Source organism: Protopterus annectens, chromosome 13.part0 (genome assembly GCF_019279795.1).
Source record: "Protopterus annectens isolate FY-2018-M chromosome 13.part0, PAN1.0, whole genome shotgun sequence".
In the NCBI taxonomy this organism is placed as follows: domain Eukaryota; kingdom Metazoa; phylum Chordata; order Ceratodontiformes; family Protopteridae; genus Protopterus; species Protopterus annectens.
Window position 1 is genome coordinate 819,232,146 of NC_056747.1, and position 20,128 is coordinate 819,252,273.

The 20,128-nt window shown below is 38.4% G+C and overlaps 1 protein-coding gene across 3 annotated transcripts in view; it reads left to right on the forward strand.

Annotated features, from left to right (window-relative positions):
- The window catches only part of BRIP1 (BRCA1 interacting helicase 1), a 2,367,390-nt gene that overhangs the window by 1,727,929 nt on the left and 619,333 nt on the right, over positions 1-20,128 (forward strand). For all 3 annotated transcript variants that reach the window (XM_044054537.1, XM_044054539.1, XM_044054538.1), the window contains one exon: positions 17,985-18,144. In XM_044054537.1, coding sequence (XP_043910472.1) covers positions 17,985-18,144 — 160 coding nt within the window. The remainder of the gene's footprint in view (positions 1-17,984; positions 18,145-20,128) is intronic.

Below are 20,128 nucleotides of genomic sequence, written 5' to 3' on the forward strand. Positions count from 1 at the left end.
CTGCAGCTACATCAGCAGCCTTTCTCAGAGGAGTACCAACCAAAGACATTCTAGAGGCTGCTACTTGGAGTTCTGTTCACACCTTTACAAAGCATTATCATTTGCCTCTCTACTCTAAGTCCAGGGCAGGCTTTGCCACTGCAGTTCTGCAGGGCCTTATATCTGCCCTTAATGCTGTTTAGCTGCAGCCTCCCATCCATAGCTGTGGGATTCTACCCAAATGTAATGACTGCAACAGTGAAACACGAAGAACATAGTACAGTTGTGTACACTTACCATAAATGTAGATGTTCGAGTGTATTCACTGTTGCAGTCCAGGTTACCCACCCACCATCCCCCTTTCATTTTGGAGTTTAGCTTTCCTTCACTATCTTCTACAACCTATGTGGTGTATTTGCGTGTAGATGAAGGTAAAATTTGTATTGTTGCATGTATATATAGTTTATATAATTTGCTACCTTTTTGGGGGCACCTGACATTGGGGCAAGAAAAACTAAAGAAAATGGCATCGGCTGCTTGTTTTATACCCCTGACGACCTAACGTCATGGAAGAGGAGACAGCAACCGACACAGGACCCAAGACTTTGGAATTCACTCCGACTGAGGGCAACCTGCCAGCAGATTACCCAAATGTAATGACTGCTACAGTGAATACACTTGAACATCTATATTTATGGTAAGTGTACACAACTGTACTTTGCCCACTGATCAGGAAGATAGGCACTTCATACTAAGTGGTGCCTTAGATGTTCGTGCAGACCTAGCACTTACTACCTTTGTCATTAGTGAAAGAACCAGGTTGGTATTTACCAAAATAGTATGGTATAACACATTTTTTTGCATAAAGTGAAGAGAACTTTCGGGTCTGTCCCTTACACCCGTGGTCTGCAAATGCAGCATTCTGCCCAAAAAGGTACATGTTCCCAACTGTTGTGTAGCACTTTTACTGTGCAACTCACTATGCATGTCACAGGGGAGATGCTTGAACTATATGTCTGGGCTGATGACCGTGCCATATTTTAATGCTTTCACTGGTTCCAGAGGTGAAGAATCCAGCACAGTGGCACAACAGAGGGCTAGCATTTGCATGGCTGCTATAGTGACAGTGTTGGCAGCTGGCAGGTTGCATGATCTGGTGGAGCTGTTGCTTAAACTTTTTAATTCACTAGTTAAGTACTGTGCAATATTTTCCATGTAATAGTATTGATTTGCATGGATACTTTTACATACAAGTTTGTAATAGGCTTATATTTGCTTAGCAAAGTGATATACATGGATCTAAGGACTAGTATAAGAGTTTGTATCTGTTTACAGTTTGTTATATATTCAATTGGTGATTTGAGTGCTGAATATTTAATTATAGAATAAACTGTCTTTATTTTTTGCCTTTGTCTTGTGATCTAGAGAGATAGAAGGGCAAAGCCACGTCTCAAAAATTGAACATTGAAACTCAATATGGCACTTCAGAGGCATTTTTGGAAGACCTGGCACTCTCCCGTATGGGATACTTGCGCCTGTCCCACAATGCTGCTGCTTATAAACACCAACTCCAAAGTCACGGTGCCTCTGAGTAACGGTCATTCTGCAAAATACTTCACTTTTGATCTTGGTATGTCAGTAACACTATTAGCGGATGGTCTTCGTATTTCACTGTTGCAGTCATTACATTTGGGTAATCTGCTGGCAGGTTGCCCTCAGTCGGCCTGAATTCCAAAGTCTTGGGTCCTGCTTCGGTTACTTCACTTTTGATCTTGGTATGTAACACTATTAGCGGTTTTGCAGATGTACCATATAGTGGTGATCAGTAGTTCTTTTCATTTCTGTTTGGCACCTGCTGCAAGTCTTGTTACACGTGTGTATTATTTCATATTCTTCTATGCCAAACATCTGAGTTTTAAAATTTCAAATTATACATCTATGTTTATCAGAAAATGCTTACATAACTTTTCTTACTCTTCTGTAAATGTGTCTCTTATATCTGATGTCTTGTGTATCTGATGTACCTTAAGCTGACATCTTTAATTATATTTAATGTAGTTGCATAATTTTTTTAAACACACCATCCAGCTTTTTCATAGTGGTTCTCAGCAGTGTGTATCGTATTTACTCAAAATGTGTAGATTTTTTATCGATACACATATGTTTCTTATTGTAATATATTGACACTGGAGACAGACTGCTGTTCTCCAGTGCTGATGTGATGCACTTTATTCCAATTTTATTATCTTGCGTTGCTTTTATACCAACATTTTAAATTACACTGCTGTTACCTTTTTGTAGTGTTTGCTTACTGTTCAGTACTTCTTGCTGCCGTCTTCAGGAACAGGTGAACTACCCAACCCATCCATTTTCTGACCTAGTTTTCCTGGTAATGGTCACAGTGATGGCAAGCGGACTGTGGTAGACTAGATTTCCCTATCACAACAGTCTTCAGCCAATTGGGCTGTCCAGCTAGAGTGTTTGCTTTACAATAGTATTGACCCTTTATTTCTTTTTATACATCTTGAAATAGTTATGCTATACTCCTGATTATTGACACTGTATAACATTGTATTGCTACTTAATGCCTTGTAATAATCCTGTAATATTGCTGTTTAATGCTAATTTATAATGAAAATGATATAATATGTTGGAGTTTTTCTCCCCGAGCCTCCGCTGAAAAGGGTCTCTTCAGCTCAGTCGGACAATCCTGGTCAAAAAATGTAAAATAAAAATAAAATAAATAATAAAATTAATTATGGTATAATTCATCATACTGTGTAATTTCTTAGCAAGTTCAGTCGATATCGTCTCCATTACCTCATACATGCAAGCTCCAGTTAACTAATTTAATAAAAGAAAAAAAAAACTTTGTTTAATTTCAAAAACATTTTGTTCAGTCCAGATAAATGGTCAGTATGGCTAATACTTCCCAATAGTCCATTTGAAACCTGAAAGTATCAATGTTATAGGATACATATTTTGACATCTTCTTAATATGTAAACAGTCACAATAAATAAACATCACCTCAGAACATATTTGGTGCAGATGTTTGTTCAAATGTACTAGTATTAATACTTTTTCTAGGAAGTAAGAAAAGTAATTGCTTACCAGCTGGGAGTTATGTATGCATCTGTGATCAGGTGTGTAGAGCTAAGATTTTCACAGTGTCAGTTTTTCCCAATAGTATAGTGATTGAACATCTTGACAAGCTTGAACATGTGTTTGAAAATGCCTATATTAAATAGTTTGCCCAATTCAAGTAGAGTCATCTTGTTCCAGGGATTTCATACATGAATCATTCATCTTTTATCTCCTGAATCCACATTCTGTTCACATTCATCTTCTGTTTCTCCAGCAGTATCAGACTGTTGGTCAAACAGTGCCATTCTCCTTTTGGTTAACTTCTAACTCTGCTAATCTCAGTGGCAGTTCCACTATTTCTACAATGGGCTTATCTATATTTTCAGTCCAAAGCACTTTAAGAATAGCTGCAAAGTCTTTTCACTTACATGCTTTTATTGCTTCTGCAAACTGCATGTGATGTTTCTGAGCCACCTATGAGTAGTTATCCTGAAAATATATAGGTGTCCCAGTCACTTATAGCCTTCTGCCAGGTTGCCAAAATTGCCAGAAAACCTCTTTTAGTATAACTACTCCTAGCTGTAAAGTCTTTTCACTTGCATTCTTTTATTGCTTCCACAAACTGCAAGTGACATTTCAGAGTCATCCTCAAAATACGTAAAGGTGTCAGTCACTGATGATCTTCTGCTAGATTTCCACAATACTTGCTTTTTTGTAGTGTCACATACTCATCATAGTCATTCATTTTAACTGTGGACTTCACACATTTAAAATCTGATTTCAGTGTAAGCAAAACCTCTCAATATTACAGTCTCCACAGAATCTTTTGCAAAAGCCATACATTCTACCATCTTGGTTTTCACATTGCCCATTAAATATTTCCCTTCATCTATCAAAACTCCAGATAATCTCAGATTTTGCTTCATTGCTAAATCCTCCATTCCTTTCAGTTGTTGTTCTAGCTGCTGAATTTGTTTTACTGTCTGTATTGCCTTATCTCGAATCTCATATATTTGTCATTTAGCAGTTTCTGTGGCTAATTGTTAATAGTGCATAAAATCTGCTTCTTCCACTCTGGCCTCTTCCAAACATTTCAAGCATGCCACAGTCAGTCGTTTCAAACTTCACAATTCAATTATTAGTTCTGACAAACTATTTGTCACATTTGTAAAATCTGACCATATCATTTTTCTGACATTTCTGCTTGGTGATCACAAAGCAGTTAGACCAATCTACTGTGACTGGCTATTCACTTCATTGTCAAAATGAACAAATTCATCTGCACACTACTCCACTCCTTCTTTTGCCATTCTGTAAATAAAATCTTCATAGACTACTTTTAGTTCACAGTTTAGAGGTTTTCATTGTTGAACCCACAGTGACAGTCACACAATTTCACCAAGATTTCCCTACAAGCAAGGGTGTAGCCAGGCATACACTTTGAATTCTGCCGAGTACTTATTTTTCTGAGCGTCATATCAACATGTCTTTTTTTTTCATGTCATATTATGTCTACAACTGTCTAAATGAATGCCTTTAACAACAGGTGCAATACTGCTAATCTAAAAGGAATATTTTTATAGTTTTTGGGGGAAACAGCTGAAAATGTTACTTACATTTATTAAGTGCTTGGGAGGCAGCAGTTTGTGAGATGTGTCCATTTTTAAGTGATAGGTGTTCATGGGGGTTGAGGGTCTCTGGTTCGATCCTTGACTGGGGTGCCTTCTGTGTGGAGTCTGCATGTCCTCCCTGTGGTCGTGTGGGTTTCCTCCGGGTGCTCCGGTTTCATCCCACAGACACGCTGTAGGTGGATTGGACACCCTAAATTAGCCCTAGGCATGAGTGCATGTGCCTCCTGTGGAAGGTTGGGTGTCGGGCTGGCAACTCAACTCCACTGCCAATCATGAGCGGACAGTGATCCACTGTGGCGACCCCTAACTGGGAAAAGCCGAAAGAAGAAGAAGAGGTGTTTATGGGGGATAGCACCAAGAGCTTGTGATTATACAACGGAATTTGCTCGCTACATTCCTGCCTACAAGGATGCATGAGTTTTATGGATTTACGCTTAACTAGGCATAAGTTGCTGCATATTTCTTGTGTGCAACTTATTTAATACTGTCATTCCTTATAAACTTGCAAGAATGCTGCAAAACTTTTGACAGTACCCAGACTGCATATGGGAGTAGGGGATTGAGGATCTTTCTCTGTGGCACTACACTGCCTTTAGAATTCCTTCTGTATCTTCTAGCGTCAGGATTACCACTGCATATCCTACATTTAGGCAAAAGACCAGAAAGTATAATAGTATGCATGCATATCCTTGTGTTGCCTGCTTTGTTCTGATTTAATCAACTTTTTTAATAGTTTTCTTTTATTTGACACACACTACTGTGCTGTTGTGAACATTGTTTAGTTTTGTTTCTAATAATCTTCTAATCTTTGTAATGTAATTGTGGTTTGAGTATTATGCCTGCTTACAGTGTCATTATGTGCTAATACCACAAATCTGCTCTGTAAAAAGATCAGTGAGAGAAATGCATTTGTGGCAAATTCTGTAGAACTAACGTTTCCACACTGTTTCATGCATTCAGTTATTTATGCATTTGCTTGTTTGCGGTTATCCTAATTGGTTTTCATTAGACTGAATCTCTGGGCTTTTTCTTATTCAACCTGCTATAGCCCTCTATCCAGCTGCCACATGATGCCATTGAGTGTTGCCATCATCATCATCATAAACCCCCTTTTAGAAAACCAAAACAAACTTGTAAAAAACAAAACTGCAAACTTAAAAAACAAATTTATAGAGGACAAACCACACCGGACAGATGATAAAAGTTAGCGCTTTCATTTACTAAATTAGCAAACCTCTTCAGGCAAAAGACATAATTAAAACATGGGTTTAAATAATTTTACAAGTAGTGACATCATTTCCTACTCACTAAAGTCAAGACTCTGTTTAAAGTACCAAACCACTGAATAATACAAAACATATTCCAGTCCAACCATATCAAAATTATACATACAAATAATCAAAATAAAAACAAAAATACAGAACATATTCATGCATTTTCTTAACGCATTAAAGACTTCAGTTTCAAAATACTTTTAATTGAAACGGAGTCATTTTAACCTGGAAAGGTTAAAGCATTAAGCTTAAGCTGCCAAATCAGCTCTTTCTCATCTAATTTCAAAACCTTAGGTCCACCCCTGATGTTATCACATATTTTCTCAATAACCAAAAATTTAAAATTATGTGTGGACATGCAGACTCCGCACAGAAGGCACCCCAGCCAAGGATCAAACCAGAGAACCTCTTGCTGTGAGGCAACAACGCTAACCGCTGCACCACCGTGGGCGCCTTATGTATTCTAATTGCATTTATTCTGCTAAATTGCTTAAAGTCATTGTAATTTTGATTATCTGATTTTTGAGCCTTTTGTGTATATATTATACTTGGAGCTTTCCTCACTGTGCCTCTGCTGAAAAGGGCAACTTATGTCTAGATGGATGATTGTGGTTGTTAAAAAAAAAAAAAAACTGATGATAAATAAATTTGCTTCCATGCCTGCTGATCTTCAAGTCTTCCCCCGTGGGTCTTTTGTTCTGATACGCAAAGACTTTGGGAACAAATTATTTATTTAACCCATGAGAAGAAGGCCATTTCATGGAATTTTTTTTTAATTACTAAGGTTAGGGGTCAGACATGTAAATGACCATATTAGGTATATATAGGAGGAATGGTATTTCTGGTTACTTCAGTCCATTTATAAGTATGAAATAAAAGAGACCAGACAGTGCAGACTTTTGACGTACCTTTTTACAATCCATTTCAGAGTCTGAGAGGGATAAGGTAACCGAAATTTCAACTTGTAAAAAAGTTTTTAAACCAGTTAGTAGTTTTATCCAGGAAAGTAAATAATGTGGGAAGAAATAGCCAGGGAATTGTTATGGCTAGGCTTGTATAGGCCCTAGGGCTGATAGCCTAGTACCAACCTATGAACTTATTCCCTCAATGCTAGAGAGTATCCAGCACAAGGCTGAGAATGAGAACTGAGAAGAGGGCTCAGCAAAGCAATCATGGAAGTTGTTACTACCCTTGCTAGCATCCCTGCACTGAGGGTTTTTATAGTTAGGCCCTAATCCTGCCCAGTGCTGATGTGAGTACCCTAGTCAGTGCAAGTTTTCATATGCTCCCAATGAATTGCATACTATCAAAATGGGAAGATAGCTACTGTCACTGGCTTGGAAATGCCAAATCCATCCATGGTCCAGGACATTTCAGTGCCTCCAAAGCCTCTGCTTGTTTGGTGACAGTTGTCTGACTGCAGCATCAGTTTCCCCACCCTAGGTGGGCAGTTTGGTATCAGTCAGTCAGTCCCATTCTACCCCACACCAGCTGCTACTCAAACTCTGGTCATACTTAGGGCTTCACCTGTGTACACCACAAAGACAGCCATACAGAAACTGTCCATGCTTGCCTGTTTGGAGTGAGACATGAAGGCAAGAGAAGATGAGAATGCCCAGCCAAGAGATGGATGGATTAGGTGAAAGAAGACCTGAGACAAATGGGCATGATTCTTGAAGAAGGCATATCTGTTAATAATGAGAAGTGGAGACAACTGGCACAGCACTCGGACCTCCTGTAAAATGGAAGAGAGAGAGAGTAGTTTGGATGATGAAGTTGTTGAAAGTAACTTGCACCTGCTGTGTTCGGTCTTTTTGTGTCACTTGCAGCAGCTTGTATAAGGAGTTCTCTTGTACCACCTCTAATTCCATGCTTTCCATCAGATATTTACATGCAGAAATTCAGTCTCTCTGATAAATTGGCTGATATTTTGGTGTGTATAATTAATTGCTGGTTATTTTTTTTTCTGTTTTGTAAACTGTAATTAGCATTTGCAAGACATGTTGCTTTAAGTTAAAATGGTTAGGATGAGGCTTTTCTGTATTTGTGTTGCTGCCTGATTGCCTTGAAGATGCATACCAAGTAACCAGATCAGCACTTATGAAGGAGACCATACGTTGTGTGTTGTAAGTCTAATCAGTGTGAACTAATCAAAGTGTGTGTCTGTGTGTGTAATGTGAGGGGAAAGAGGAGTGTGTTTAGTTTACCTGTGGGGGAAATGCTGCCTAGTTATGATTTCACTTTTCTGGCATTAGATTAATGACATGATTGGAGACAATGCTCCTCAGTTTCATTTTCTTGAAGTTTGTGGTGTTAACAAAATCTTTTGATGATGTTTCTGCTTTCCAGCCTAGATTATTTATGGATCTCAGGTAATGTATGCATTTTTTTCACTCTGTCCCTTTTGGGGAAGGGACACGTAACCTAAACTTTACAGATTTAGGCATCTCTTGGGAAATTATTTCTGCATATGTGTACACTTGAAGATTTCGTACTACAGAAGGCAGGCTTCCATGAATTGCAGCACTGTATCTCATACCCCTTAAATCAGTTGTACAGTATTGTACGGATATCCTTTAAGCTGTAACAAACAGCCCACCTATGATTTATTTTATATGTATTTTAAAGTGGTAATTGTTTCCATTTGAATGCTGGATTATTTTTCTTAAATATTTTATTTTTGTCTAAAATTAGAATGATAATAGACATTATTAATGTTGCATGTAAAGGCTGGAAACTATGTAATGAGCTAATATTTTATTATAGGTATGCTTTATCCTGAAAGTTGTTTTACAGACAGTTTGAAATTAGTAATTGCTCGAGGCTACAGTTGGTTTAGCAGCACATTTCAGATTTACAGAGGGCTCAGCATACTGGAATGTTATGCCTTTGTGTTACGCATTACTTTTTATTTATTAGTTGTTTAACTTTTGAACCCTTACTTCAAAAGAAAAACAAAATACTGCTTTTTATAGAACAATAGCTTGAAACATAATTAGTGTACACTGTAGAAAGCAATGCTAACAGTTATTGCTAAAGTATGTACTGTTTCTATAGACTACTTACTGAAGACAATGTATTACTTTCTAAATTTCATTAATGTGTTTGCAAATAAAGCATAAAAGACCATCTAAGGTTGCAGCAGAATATTTTAGGATATACATTATTATGAAGCATCATTTTTTCCTATGTGACTGGAGTGTAATACTTGAGATTTTATTTAGTTATATTTCTGTTAACTAGTTTCACAGTACTAACTCAAAAGCCACATTATACTTTTAGAGAGACTTTTTATTATACAGAGAGATGTTTTATTTTGATTACATTAAACATTCAGCCTAATCAGAATGTCTTTTAGATGTGGAAAGAAGCATGAATGCCTGTAGAAAAACTTTTATGTGGGCATTAAAATGACAGAGTGACTGTTCAGCAGTGGGCTGGCTGTTTGCAGTCGAGGTCTTTTTACTATACTGTATAAAAGAGTATGAAAATCTCAAATTATTCAAATGGGTTCTTCTTGTGGAGAGGAATTTCCAGTGTTTTAAATTAAAAGAATTGCTAGTTTTGTAGATTATGCTGCTTGGATCATTTGCCCTGTGTATTATTACAGGTAATGACACATTTTCTTTCATCAAGGTCTGGGTCCCTGTTGCTGCATAATTTTGTGATTGAATTATGAGGAATCTTTCAGTTTTGCATACGGTAATAATTTCTCCTACGTTATGATAATTTTTTGGGATCTTTTGTAGCAGGACTCACCATTTCCTATCACATATAGTGTTGCCTTGAAAGTGTACTTCTTTCATTGGTTAGAGGAATGTGTTTCTGACTGCCACCTGCCTTCCTTTTAATTGTATGCTACATTTAGCAGTTCTCTGCATTATTTAAGTTTCCTTCTTAAAGCGTTTCTGCATCAATCAAGGAGCAGATAATATGAATCTGGGATATGTCAAAGCTACCATGATGTCCTAGCTGAAGAAGCCCACAAGTTCTGGGGATGTGTGTAGGTTAAGGGCCTCTGCAAATGTCTAGCAGAAATGGCATATACAATCCTGCAAGTTAAACTTAAGGTCATGGCCCCTATTTAATTATTAGGGGAATAGCTCCTTGCCTGAAATTAATTCTTGCTCCTCCAGTAACTGATGATAACAAGTCTATACATAACTTTCAATTGGAAATCACCAATGTCTGTATACAGGGCATGCCTTTTTTTTCCATAAAGAAATATACAAGCCTCATTGGAGCCAAGATGTCTTTACTATCCCTGTATAATGTATGGGTCTGGAGTAGTGCTGATACGCAAAGACTTTGGGAACAAATTATTTATTTAACCCATGAGAAGAAGGCCATTTCATGGAATTTTTTTTTAATTACTAAGGTTAGGGGTCAGACATGTAAATGACCATATTAGGTATATATAGGAGGAATGGTATTTCTGGTTACTTCAGTCCGTTTATAAGTATGAAATAAAAGAGACCAGACAGTGCAGACTTTTGACGTACCTTTTTACAATCCATTTCAGAGTCTGAGAGGGATAAGGTAACCGAAATTTCAACTTGTAAAAAAGTTTTTAAACCAGTTAGTAGTTTTATCACTTGTTACTAGAGATAAGAGGGAGTTCAAATTGTGGTCCATCAAGTTGGAGGCCGTGATGAGGTCACTGAGCACAGCACTAATTAAATTTTCTTTATTCACACTAATTTGGATTCCTCTGGAAAAAGTAGAGGTTACTGTCATTTTACTCCTGACAGTACAGAAACTGTGGTGCTTGCTGGAGAAGAGGTGATGTTACTGGCTATATGAGGAAAATTATAAATACATTATCTTTTCAAGAATTTTCCCTAAGGCTTGGAGAATTTAAATTTTTTTTTAAACTGGAGGATGGGAAAGTTTGGGTATTTTTGAAGCATTTTTATTTATCAGTTTTCCACCTGGAGAGAGGTGTATTTTGTGTTATAGCTAATTTAAATACATAAAGAAAGGGATGGATTGCAAGGCATCAGGGTGTAAATGATCATAACCTCTAGGAGCATCATGAGGGATCAAATCTAAGAATTATTTCAGTTTTAGGAGCATTAATGAGTCTTGTATATGCATCCTACAATGGACTGCCACCTCATATTAGATTAGTTTCTTTGCTTTGCAACCATTATATTCCATGATATGCTGCAGTTCCCCAGTAATGTGAATAGGATTATATGGGTATCATAGAATGAATAAACAAAAAGAAAAGGGTGAGAGATTCCACAGCAGTAACTTTGACAAAATATTTACCACAAAGGGCACTTGGTCATACAACCAAATTCTAAGGAACTGCATTAAGCTACATCATCTTGGGAAACACATGCAGATCCAGATTAAAGTATTAAGGCTGCTTCAGCTTTAATTTCTTCACACCTGCTGGTAGTCAGTTAATTACCTGCTGTTCTTGAATGTTGGCAGATTAGACAGCAGTTGCCTGGTGCTCAGAGTTGCTCTTAATTTAACTGTTAGAAAAATATTTAAACTGAACAAGCAAAACAGCTTTTTTTGCATTACCTGTTGAATTAAAATATTTTTTCACATTTAAGCTACTTGTCAGGGCACTGGTAAATTCAGTACTGCTAGTGAGTTATATTGAATTAGTATAACTCTGTGTGGTCCACCTTTCACGTTTTGTAGATCTAGTTGAGGCAAAGTAGCCTGTTAAACTCGTGCTTCAGGTGTGTAGCAGAATGCAGTACATTTGGCACTCAAGGCATGAATGAGCTAAGGTACCAAAGAAAAACTCTGTGCATTTTACAGGAGTTAAGACTGCAGCTATACATACATGTATTTCACCTTCTTTTGGGTTATGGCTGCATTTTAACCAAGTCTACCAATTTACTTAATTCACGTAACACCTCTCAGATGTTGGTACAGTGAGTAGCATTGTCCACTCACAGCAAGAGGTAGCTGGCTTGGTTCTCAGATGGGATACCTTCTCTGCAAAGTCTGCATGCTATCTTTTTATGTTCATGTTGGTTTTTCTTGCACTCTGGTTTCCTCCTCTGCCTCAGAAATGTGGCAGATGGCTTGGCAACTCCAAATTTTCTGTATGTGTATGATATGGAAGAAAGGTCTGACAAACTCCTGTCCATCTACTTGCCTAGAAAACTTTGTGCATGGTGTCAACTGTTCAAGAGGTCAGTTTAGGAGTCATATGTGACTCTAGGAGCCTATAAGTCTCACTAGTCTTGTATGTAAAGTCAAAGAAAGAAACATCATGGAGATGATCAATAGAGATATAGTAAACCTCCAGACACTAGAGCCAAACCACTTTGGTTTTGTCAATGGCAGATCATGCCTACTCAACCTGGTGGACTTCTTTGAGAAGGTTACGAAAGCAACGGATGAGGGCTAAATTGTTCAAACTGCCAACCTTGACCTGGCAAAGGCATTTGACACGATACCTTACTCAGGCATTGTTGACAAAATCAAGAGGTTGGGTACAAACCCTTATGTCACCCAGTGGATAGCCAACTGGCTCACAGAACCCAGGAAGTTAGAATTGGGACTCCACCTCTACAAAGAGGCCAGTCACAAGTGGAGTCCCTCAGGGATCAGTCATTGAGTACAGTGCCCCCTTTGGTATGTACCTAACCAGGCATGTCCAACAGTTGGAACATCCACAGAGGTTCGCCACTAAAGAATACAGGGCATAAGTAAAATGTCCTATGCAGATCGCTTTAAGGCCCTATCCCTGTATTCTGTCTCCTACAGGCTTTTGAGGGGAGATCTGTGCCTGGCATATAGGGCATTGTCAGACCCCATTCTGATGGACCTCCTGCATATCCTTAAAACAAACATCACCAGAATTACCCATTCTAAAGACCTAAACCTTGCCTGTGATATAAATAGGTCCTGCTGGAGAGATAGGCATGGTCCTAGAGACTACTGCATCTATGGCACAGACTCCCCATCCATGTGAAGCAGAGTTTCTCCATAACCCAATTCAGGTGCAGCTTGGACAATTGGATGGGAAACCGGAAATACATCCCTGGTTTGGCACCTATGTCGCTAATGGACACAGGTAACCTGTAAATGGTTCATCTCCCAAACCCTTGCTTATACTTATCAAGGGTGTCAGAACTTGTCAGAGATTTGGGATGCATGGCTAGGCTTAAAAAGGCCCTTGCGGTCATTATCCTGATAAACACCTATGAACAACACATACCTTGCTGGCTCATTGCCGTACTTCTTTAGGCACTTATCTGGCACAAGGTAGGGAAAAACTGCAAAGGTAACGCATTGTTACTCTTTTGGAGAAGCAGTCTGTGCCCTAAATTCTGCATAGCTTTAAAACTGTATTACTTCTGGGGTTTCTCTTCAGTCCTGTAACAGTAGTATAGTAGAAAAAGTAACAAAAAAGTTGCTAACAGAACCTCAACAAATGATGATTATCCACTTCTCGGCACCCCATTTAAAAATACATCTAACAGAATGCCAGTTACCTTATTGGATGCAGTGTGATTTTTTTTTTCCATTTCTTTGTATTGGATAATGCAATGTGCATCCCAAAGTGATGCATATGCTAGGCAGATCAAGCACACCATCAAATATGATGTTATTAAAGTGTAACCTGGATTATGAATATAGACAGCACCACTAAATATATCAGATATAAATAAACATGTTTCTATTAAGAAACAAGCAAAAAAAATTCTGATGTATTCTCAGTAGGTGTTGATTACTAATCAGATACAATGCTGCTGTTTTTTTCTATATGGAAATTACTGTTTGGGATTTATGCTCCAAGTCCGACTTCAGGACTTCGGGACAAAGGTGGACAGTAGTCTCGCCTTTGATAACCACATCACCACAGTAGTCAGGAAATCCTTCTACGTGGCACACCTCATCACAAAAGGGTTCTCCTCTAGGAAAAAAGGAGGTCATTGTCCATCTCTACTCATCCCTAATCAGACCCATTATAGAGTACAATGCCCTGTCTGGCATGCATCTCACAAGGCACCTACAGCAATTGGAAAGGCCACAGAAATACCTCACTAAGAGGATTACCGGCCTCAAACAGATGTCATACGTGACGTCTCAAAAAACTCCAGCTCTACTCCATCGCATATCGCCTAATCAGAGGTGATCTCTGCCAACCTACAAAGCTATGTCAAACCCAGAGCTGTTGGGCATGCTACACTTAAAGAAATCCCAATCTCTCCGAAGCACGCACTCCAGGGACCTGTCACCACAATAAACAGAACATGCTGGAGGGATTGATTCCTGTCCCAGAGACTTCCCATACTCTGGAACAAACTACCCATTAATGTCAGGCAAAGCTCCTCATTGGCCCTCTTTAAGAAAAATCTTGATGACTGGATGGGAAATAGAAAATTCACCCGGGGGATTGCTTCTGCAGCACTGCTTGACAGGGGCAAAGGAAAATAATTTTCTTGGGTGGCGAAAGCCTGGGAACCTTTTTGACTAGGCTTATATAGGCGCTAGGGCTGATAGACTAGTACTTACCTATGAACCTATGCCCCTGATGTTTTATAGGAAGTACTGCTTTGGCAGCTACAAGAGAACAAGCAGATGGTCCTTGTGCTGTATTTCTTGGACTAAAACTCACTTAGGCGTCTTTTTTTTTTTTTTTTCCAACAGCAGTCCAGGCCCAGTCAACTGGACTGTTGCTTAAAGCCAGAGTGCATGCAAGGAGAGACATGAGATGATCAAAACCTGCAGTACAAATTAAAATAAGCTGATTAACAAGTTTAAGTTTTACACCTGTTACCTTGACCAGTATTCTAAGCAAAATCATGGACCGCCATAACAGAGCTTATCCAGAATGATACAAGGTGACCTACTTATGTTGCATATAAAACAGTATTAGTTTATGAAGGGGAGATCCTCATTTTTGAATCTTGAACCATTTTTTAAAGAGGTAGCAGCACCTTTTATGACCTTGACATCATTCCACTTACGGGTATAACTGACATTTAATAGTATTAAATGTCAATCCTTATGTAATTCAGTGGATAGAGTACTAGTTAAATGGCAGGATACAACAAGGCAAGGAAGGGACTACCTCTTTTAGGCAGAACTTGCTGAGCTGGAAAGGCTGCTGGGGGCTGATAAGAGTCAGGCCATACTCTCTAGCAGTACTTTGACTTTGCACCAGTGTCCCAAATCTCTTCATTGGCCAGTGTGGGTCAGGTTAAGCCTTGGAGAGGCTAAGGTAGGTCCAGTAGACTCAGAGAACTAGAAGAGGAGCTGTTGGCACCTGATGGTCAGCTGCAGGAAGGGGAAAAAAGGAATAAAACACAACAGATGTAGTTAAAGCAGGAAACCAGGTTAGAGACACTATCTCAGATTTATTGATTTAAGAATAGGTAAGTTTCAAATTAATTGTTTCATTCACGCCTGGTAACACATCAGCTTGTTGTGATTATATCCATTTATACTCTGCAGACTGCCCTCTTCCCAAGCATTTTAACTCTAACTCCATTACAGAAAATACAAAATTGTGCTTTGCACCTAATTCCAAGTATAGTGCATTCTCATCTTTTTTCTCTGTCCAAAATATGCTCAGAATTGCACTTTCAATTTACAATTAGGCTCTATTGACAGAAAAACTAAGGCAGCATATAAAAATTGCTAAGTAAATGTTTAAACTGTTGCAGTGAGAATAAAATTGAAATATTAAACACCTGCCAGAAAGTGGATACATGTTAACTGTCAGGTGTGTAAATTAATCTGCAGTTTGCACATCTGCAGTAAGGATGAATGCCTTTCCAAATACTACTATGTCCTTTCAGAGTTTTTTGTATACTTCCAGCAAAATTCCTGCTTCAAATTCTTCATATTCCTTATGCACAGTATCAAACAAAAGGTAGTTTATGTAGATGTGCATCAAGATGCTAACTCTACAGCAATTTTAAGAGAGCTGACCTAACTTTAGTAGGCACAGTTGGAGATGAAATTGAATTGTTATTCCAACAGAAGTGAATATATGGATTGAAAACTGAATGAAAATTTGAGTTGCATTTTTCTGTGTGTGTGTGTGTGTGTGTATATATATATATATATATATATATATGTGTGTGTATGTGTGTGTGTTCCATTCTTTCTTTGATTCTTGAGTCTAGCCCCTGCCCAATCTCTTGACCCATTTGTACCCATCAGGAGCAACTTTCCTTCCCTGTGGAGTGACCATACTGGGTGCAGTGCCTAACGGCATCTCATGTTTTTCTTTTTTTTGACCCTTAGTACCTTTGCACATGCCTGTTGATGTCCATAGAGCAGACTTCGAATGGGACACTGTGAAAGGTGACCTTTGAAGGGTCTGCCTTTCACTCATATGTTCATAGATTAGTACTAGACTAACTCCCCTGGCAGGCCTATTTAAGCCAAGACAATTTTAACATTTATTGCTTAAAATTAACCTGTTCGATATTCTGACTTGGAGTATGCACCACAAACATGCACACCCAGCCCTTCCCTACTACCAGAGAAGAACACGTTATAGCTTCATCATGGTTCTGTCTCCAGTGCCAGCGAGTATTACCTGAATTGTAGTCGTGGGTTAGAAGAGCTTTATTTCTCTGTGTCATAGAGCTGGCCTTTTTAAAGAGGTTGTGATATCTTAGATGTGACTGCTAGGTGAGAAAATATATTTACAGTGATGAGATATTTACTGCATTATATGGGACCAGGGTATCTTTTTAATAAGGTTGTATATCTTTAAACTGTTTCACATGACCATTATTTTAGAGATAAATGCGTTTCATTCTACACTGTGATTCATTCTCTGTTGAGGCACTTGTGCGAAACTGGAAGGGATTTCTGTATAGAGGTGTAAAATGAATTTGTCTTTGAGTAGCTGGAATTTAGGAACATGCTATACTTAGTTTTTTCTTGCCATGCTTCTTCTATTCACTTTTTGACTTTACTGTATTTACCGATTCATTTGTGGCTAAGGTAATAAATATCCATTGCAGACTGAACACTTCTGACCATCATCAAGCATTTTATCGTTTTCATCACTGCAGATGTGTTTTACTATGTAAATAGAATTAAAAGCAAATTAAAAACAACACATACATTCATTTACATTTTTTATTTAATACACATACATGGTGTATGTGTGTGTGTGTGTGTAGATATATATATATATATATATATATATATATATATATATATCTATACACACACACATATACATACATATACGTACACACACACACACCATGTATGTGTATTTTTTTCTCAGCTTCGGGCCTCACAACTCTCCCAGTCTGGAGTTATTTCGCCAGTAACACCAACACCCACACTCACCCTGGAATGCACTTTGTTACTTGCATACTTTCTGTGCCATTCATTATCATCTGCCTCATTCTGTTCCATCAGGTAGCAGTCTTATTGAATGTAATTGCAGTTATCATTCAGTGCTGAACTCGAGATACCTACCAATGCTAGGCATCCTGATTACTTCTTGAAGCCTAAGCATAGGTAATTTAGTCATGAATGGAGCAGAGGTAAGTGATCTTTAATATCTGTCATTCAGAATTAAATACTTTATTTTGGAGTATTGTAATCTTTCATTGTTTCCGATTGTTACTTGTGTCTCTGATTACTTGATTATGAATAGCCGTGGTGGTGCAGCGGTAGCATTGTTGCCTCACAGCAAGAGGTTCTCCCGTTCAGTTCTCGGCTGGAGCGCTTTCTGTGTGGAGTCTGCATGTCCTCCCCATGGTCAAGTGGCATTCAAAAGACATGCGTAGAATGGGTGTGCCTTCGTTGAAGGTTGGGCGTCGAGCTGGCACCTCGGCACCTGTAAAAAAATCTACTGCCAGTCATTAGCAGATCGGAGTTCCCCTGTGGCGACCCCTAACCTGGAAAAGCCGAAAGAAGAACAACAACTTGTGTCTTTGATTATAGTACTTATTGCCAAACCATTTATAAAAATTAATGTGCAGTTGAGAAATAAAGGTGTTAATATTAAAAAAGTACAACTGTATTTTTAGAACTATACTTGTGTTTTTGCAGATGTTGGATAAACTGAAGAACCGTTGGATGCACACTGGTTTATGGGAAAAGCTGGAGGAAAGAAAAACTGTTATTGTAGAACCAAAAGGAGGCGAGAAAGCTGACTTTGACGCATTGCTGCAGCTGTACTATGACGTAATAAAGTCCAAGAAAGATGGAGGTAAGAATACTGAACTGGACTTTAAAAGTTGTTCTTGTGAGTTTACAGTGCCTTTCATCTTCTGATTGCATTGATTCACTTTGCTATTCTTACTGAAGCAGTCTTTCAGTAAACATATTGCAGCAGTGGTAATGCCTGGAAGCCTAATTTTTCTCACAGTCCACCTTTTTGGTTCTCATAAACTCTCTCTCAAAAATCATGCCTATATTTTTCTGCTTGTACAGATAAAAAAATTGCATTCATCCAGTTGCTGTGTGTCTAAGTTTCAGGTCGTCTAGTTTTCATATGTTTTTTTTCATTGTTTGAAATGTATAGAACTGCAGTTTAATTCAGTACACAGACACAAACGTGCACATATTACTCTGCTGTTGTTCTTGTGATTATTTTTTTCATTTGTGGGTCTATGTGATAATTGTTTTCATTTGTTGGGCTGTGTTAAAAGCAACTATTTTTCGGTCACATTGTATTTTATTCTGTTTTTCTGGTGTGCAGAGATGCCCTCCTCCCTTTGGATAATAAAAGTTTGTTTTAATATGGAACTTTAATTAAAATCTTTATAAAGTGAAATAGACAACTCACTGTAGACATGCACCATTTGAGGGCATCATCACAGTTACTTGTCTCTAACAGCAACAGCTTTAAATGGCAGATGTTTCTAGTAGTAAGTACTTTGGGTCTCTCATTCCAACAGAAGTAGCTTTTTTATCAAGAATTTCACTGCTGTCACAAGCAGTATACCATTGCTGAGCTAGTTTAATTGAGAACTTTTTTAGCTCATTTTTCATCAAAATAGTCTGCTTTCTCTCTTCATTTTCTTGTTAATGAGTGACAAACATTGCAGTTAGTACTCCTACCCTGACTGCAGCCCAGGTGAACCTGGTTTGATTCCTGGTGTGGGTGACATAAGATCTGGGTATGGGAAGAAAGCTTGAATGATTATTGCTCGCTCACCTATCCTGAGTGAGGGAGGTTGCTTTTGTTCCCACATTGGCAACACCTACCAGAGGGTAGAAGATCACCATTAGAAGAGTATGGACAAGTATGCACTGCTGGTGGCACAAGTGCTTCACTATGGAAGGTTGTCTGTTGGAATGTGTACTTCTCTCCCTTAGGCAGCTGTCATGAATTATTGAGCCACCTAGTGAAAGGGGAAGTTGCAAGCTGGCCTGCTGCCTACCAACAGAATCTCACTGCAAGTGAAACAGATGAGCTGATACAGCTTTCCAGACCGAAAGAAATGAGCAGTAGGATAATCACCAAGGATGTCTGGCTTCTGCCCTTGTGCAACAAATGGGAAGAGAGAGAGGAGCCATTATAGAAGGGTCTGGCGATGGTTGTAGAGGGGGAAAAAATGCAAAGACTAACAGACATGTACATCTGACAAAGTACCTTTTGGGTTGTTGCTTCTTGCCTAGCCACTACAATTTAGTCTCCGAATATTGTCAGACTTTTCATTAAGTAATTATTTCAAGTTGAAAAAAAGTCTTTAAACAGTTTCTAATGAAGCAGGAGATGGCGACTGTAGCTAGACATTCCCTCTTTTGTTGCCTAATGCTGGAATGTTCCAGTTTGAGAGAGCATGTGAAAGTATGCTATAAAATCTTGAATAGAAGATTAGTTACTATCCTACCAACAGCTCCCTTCATCTGTGAAAGTGTAAAATGTTGCCTGGTGCATTGACATTGATCAAATCCTCTGTCCAACTTCTTTTTCTTAGTAAAACACAAGTTAGTATATGCAAATTTTTCCCAAGTTATTTTTACCCAAACATTTTCCACATACTGTATAACAAGATCTAGCCTCACATCTGTCACCGTCAGAGAGCAGCCTGAGCTTATCCTGACCACCGTACCTAACTGGTTAATCACACACAAACTAATTCTCAGAATAAAAATAAAAAAGTAAATAAATAAATAAAGCTATGCTTTTTTTTTCCAGAAATAAACAAAATGACCTCATATTCTACAGTGCCTGGTCCATTTCC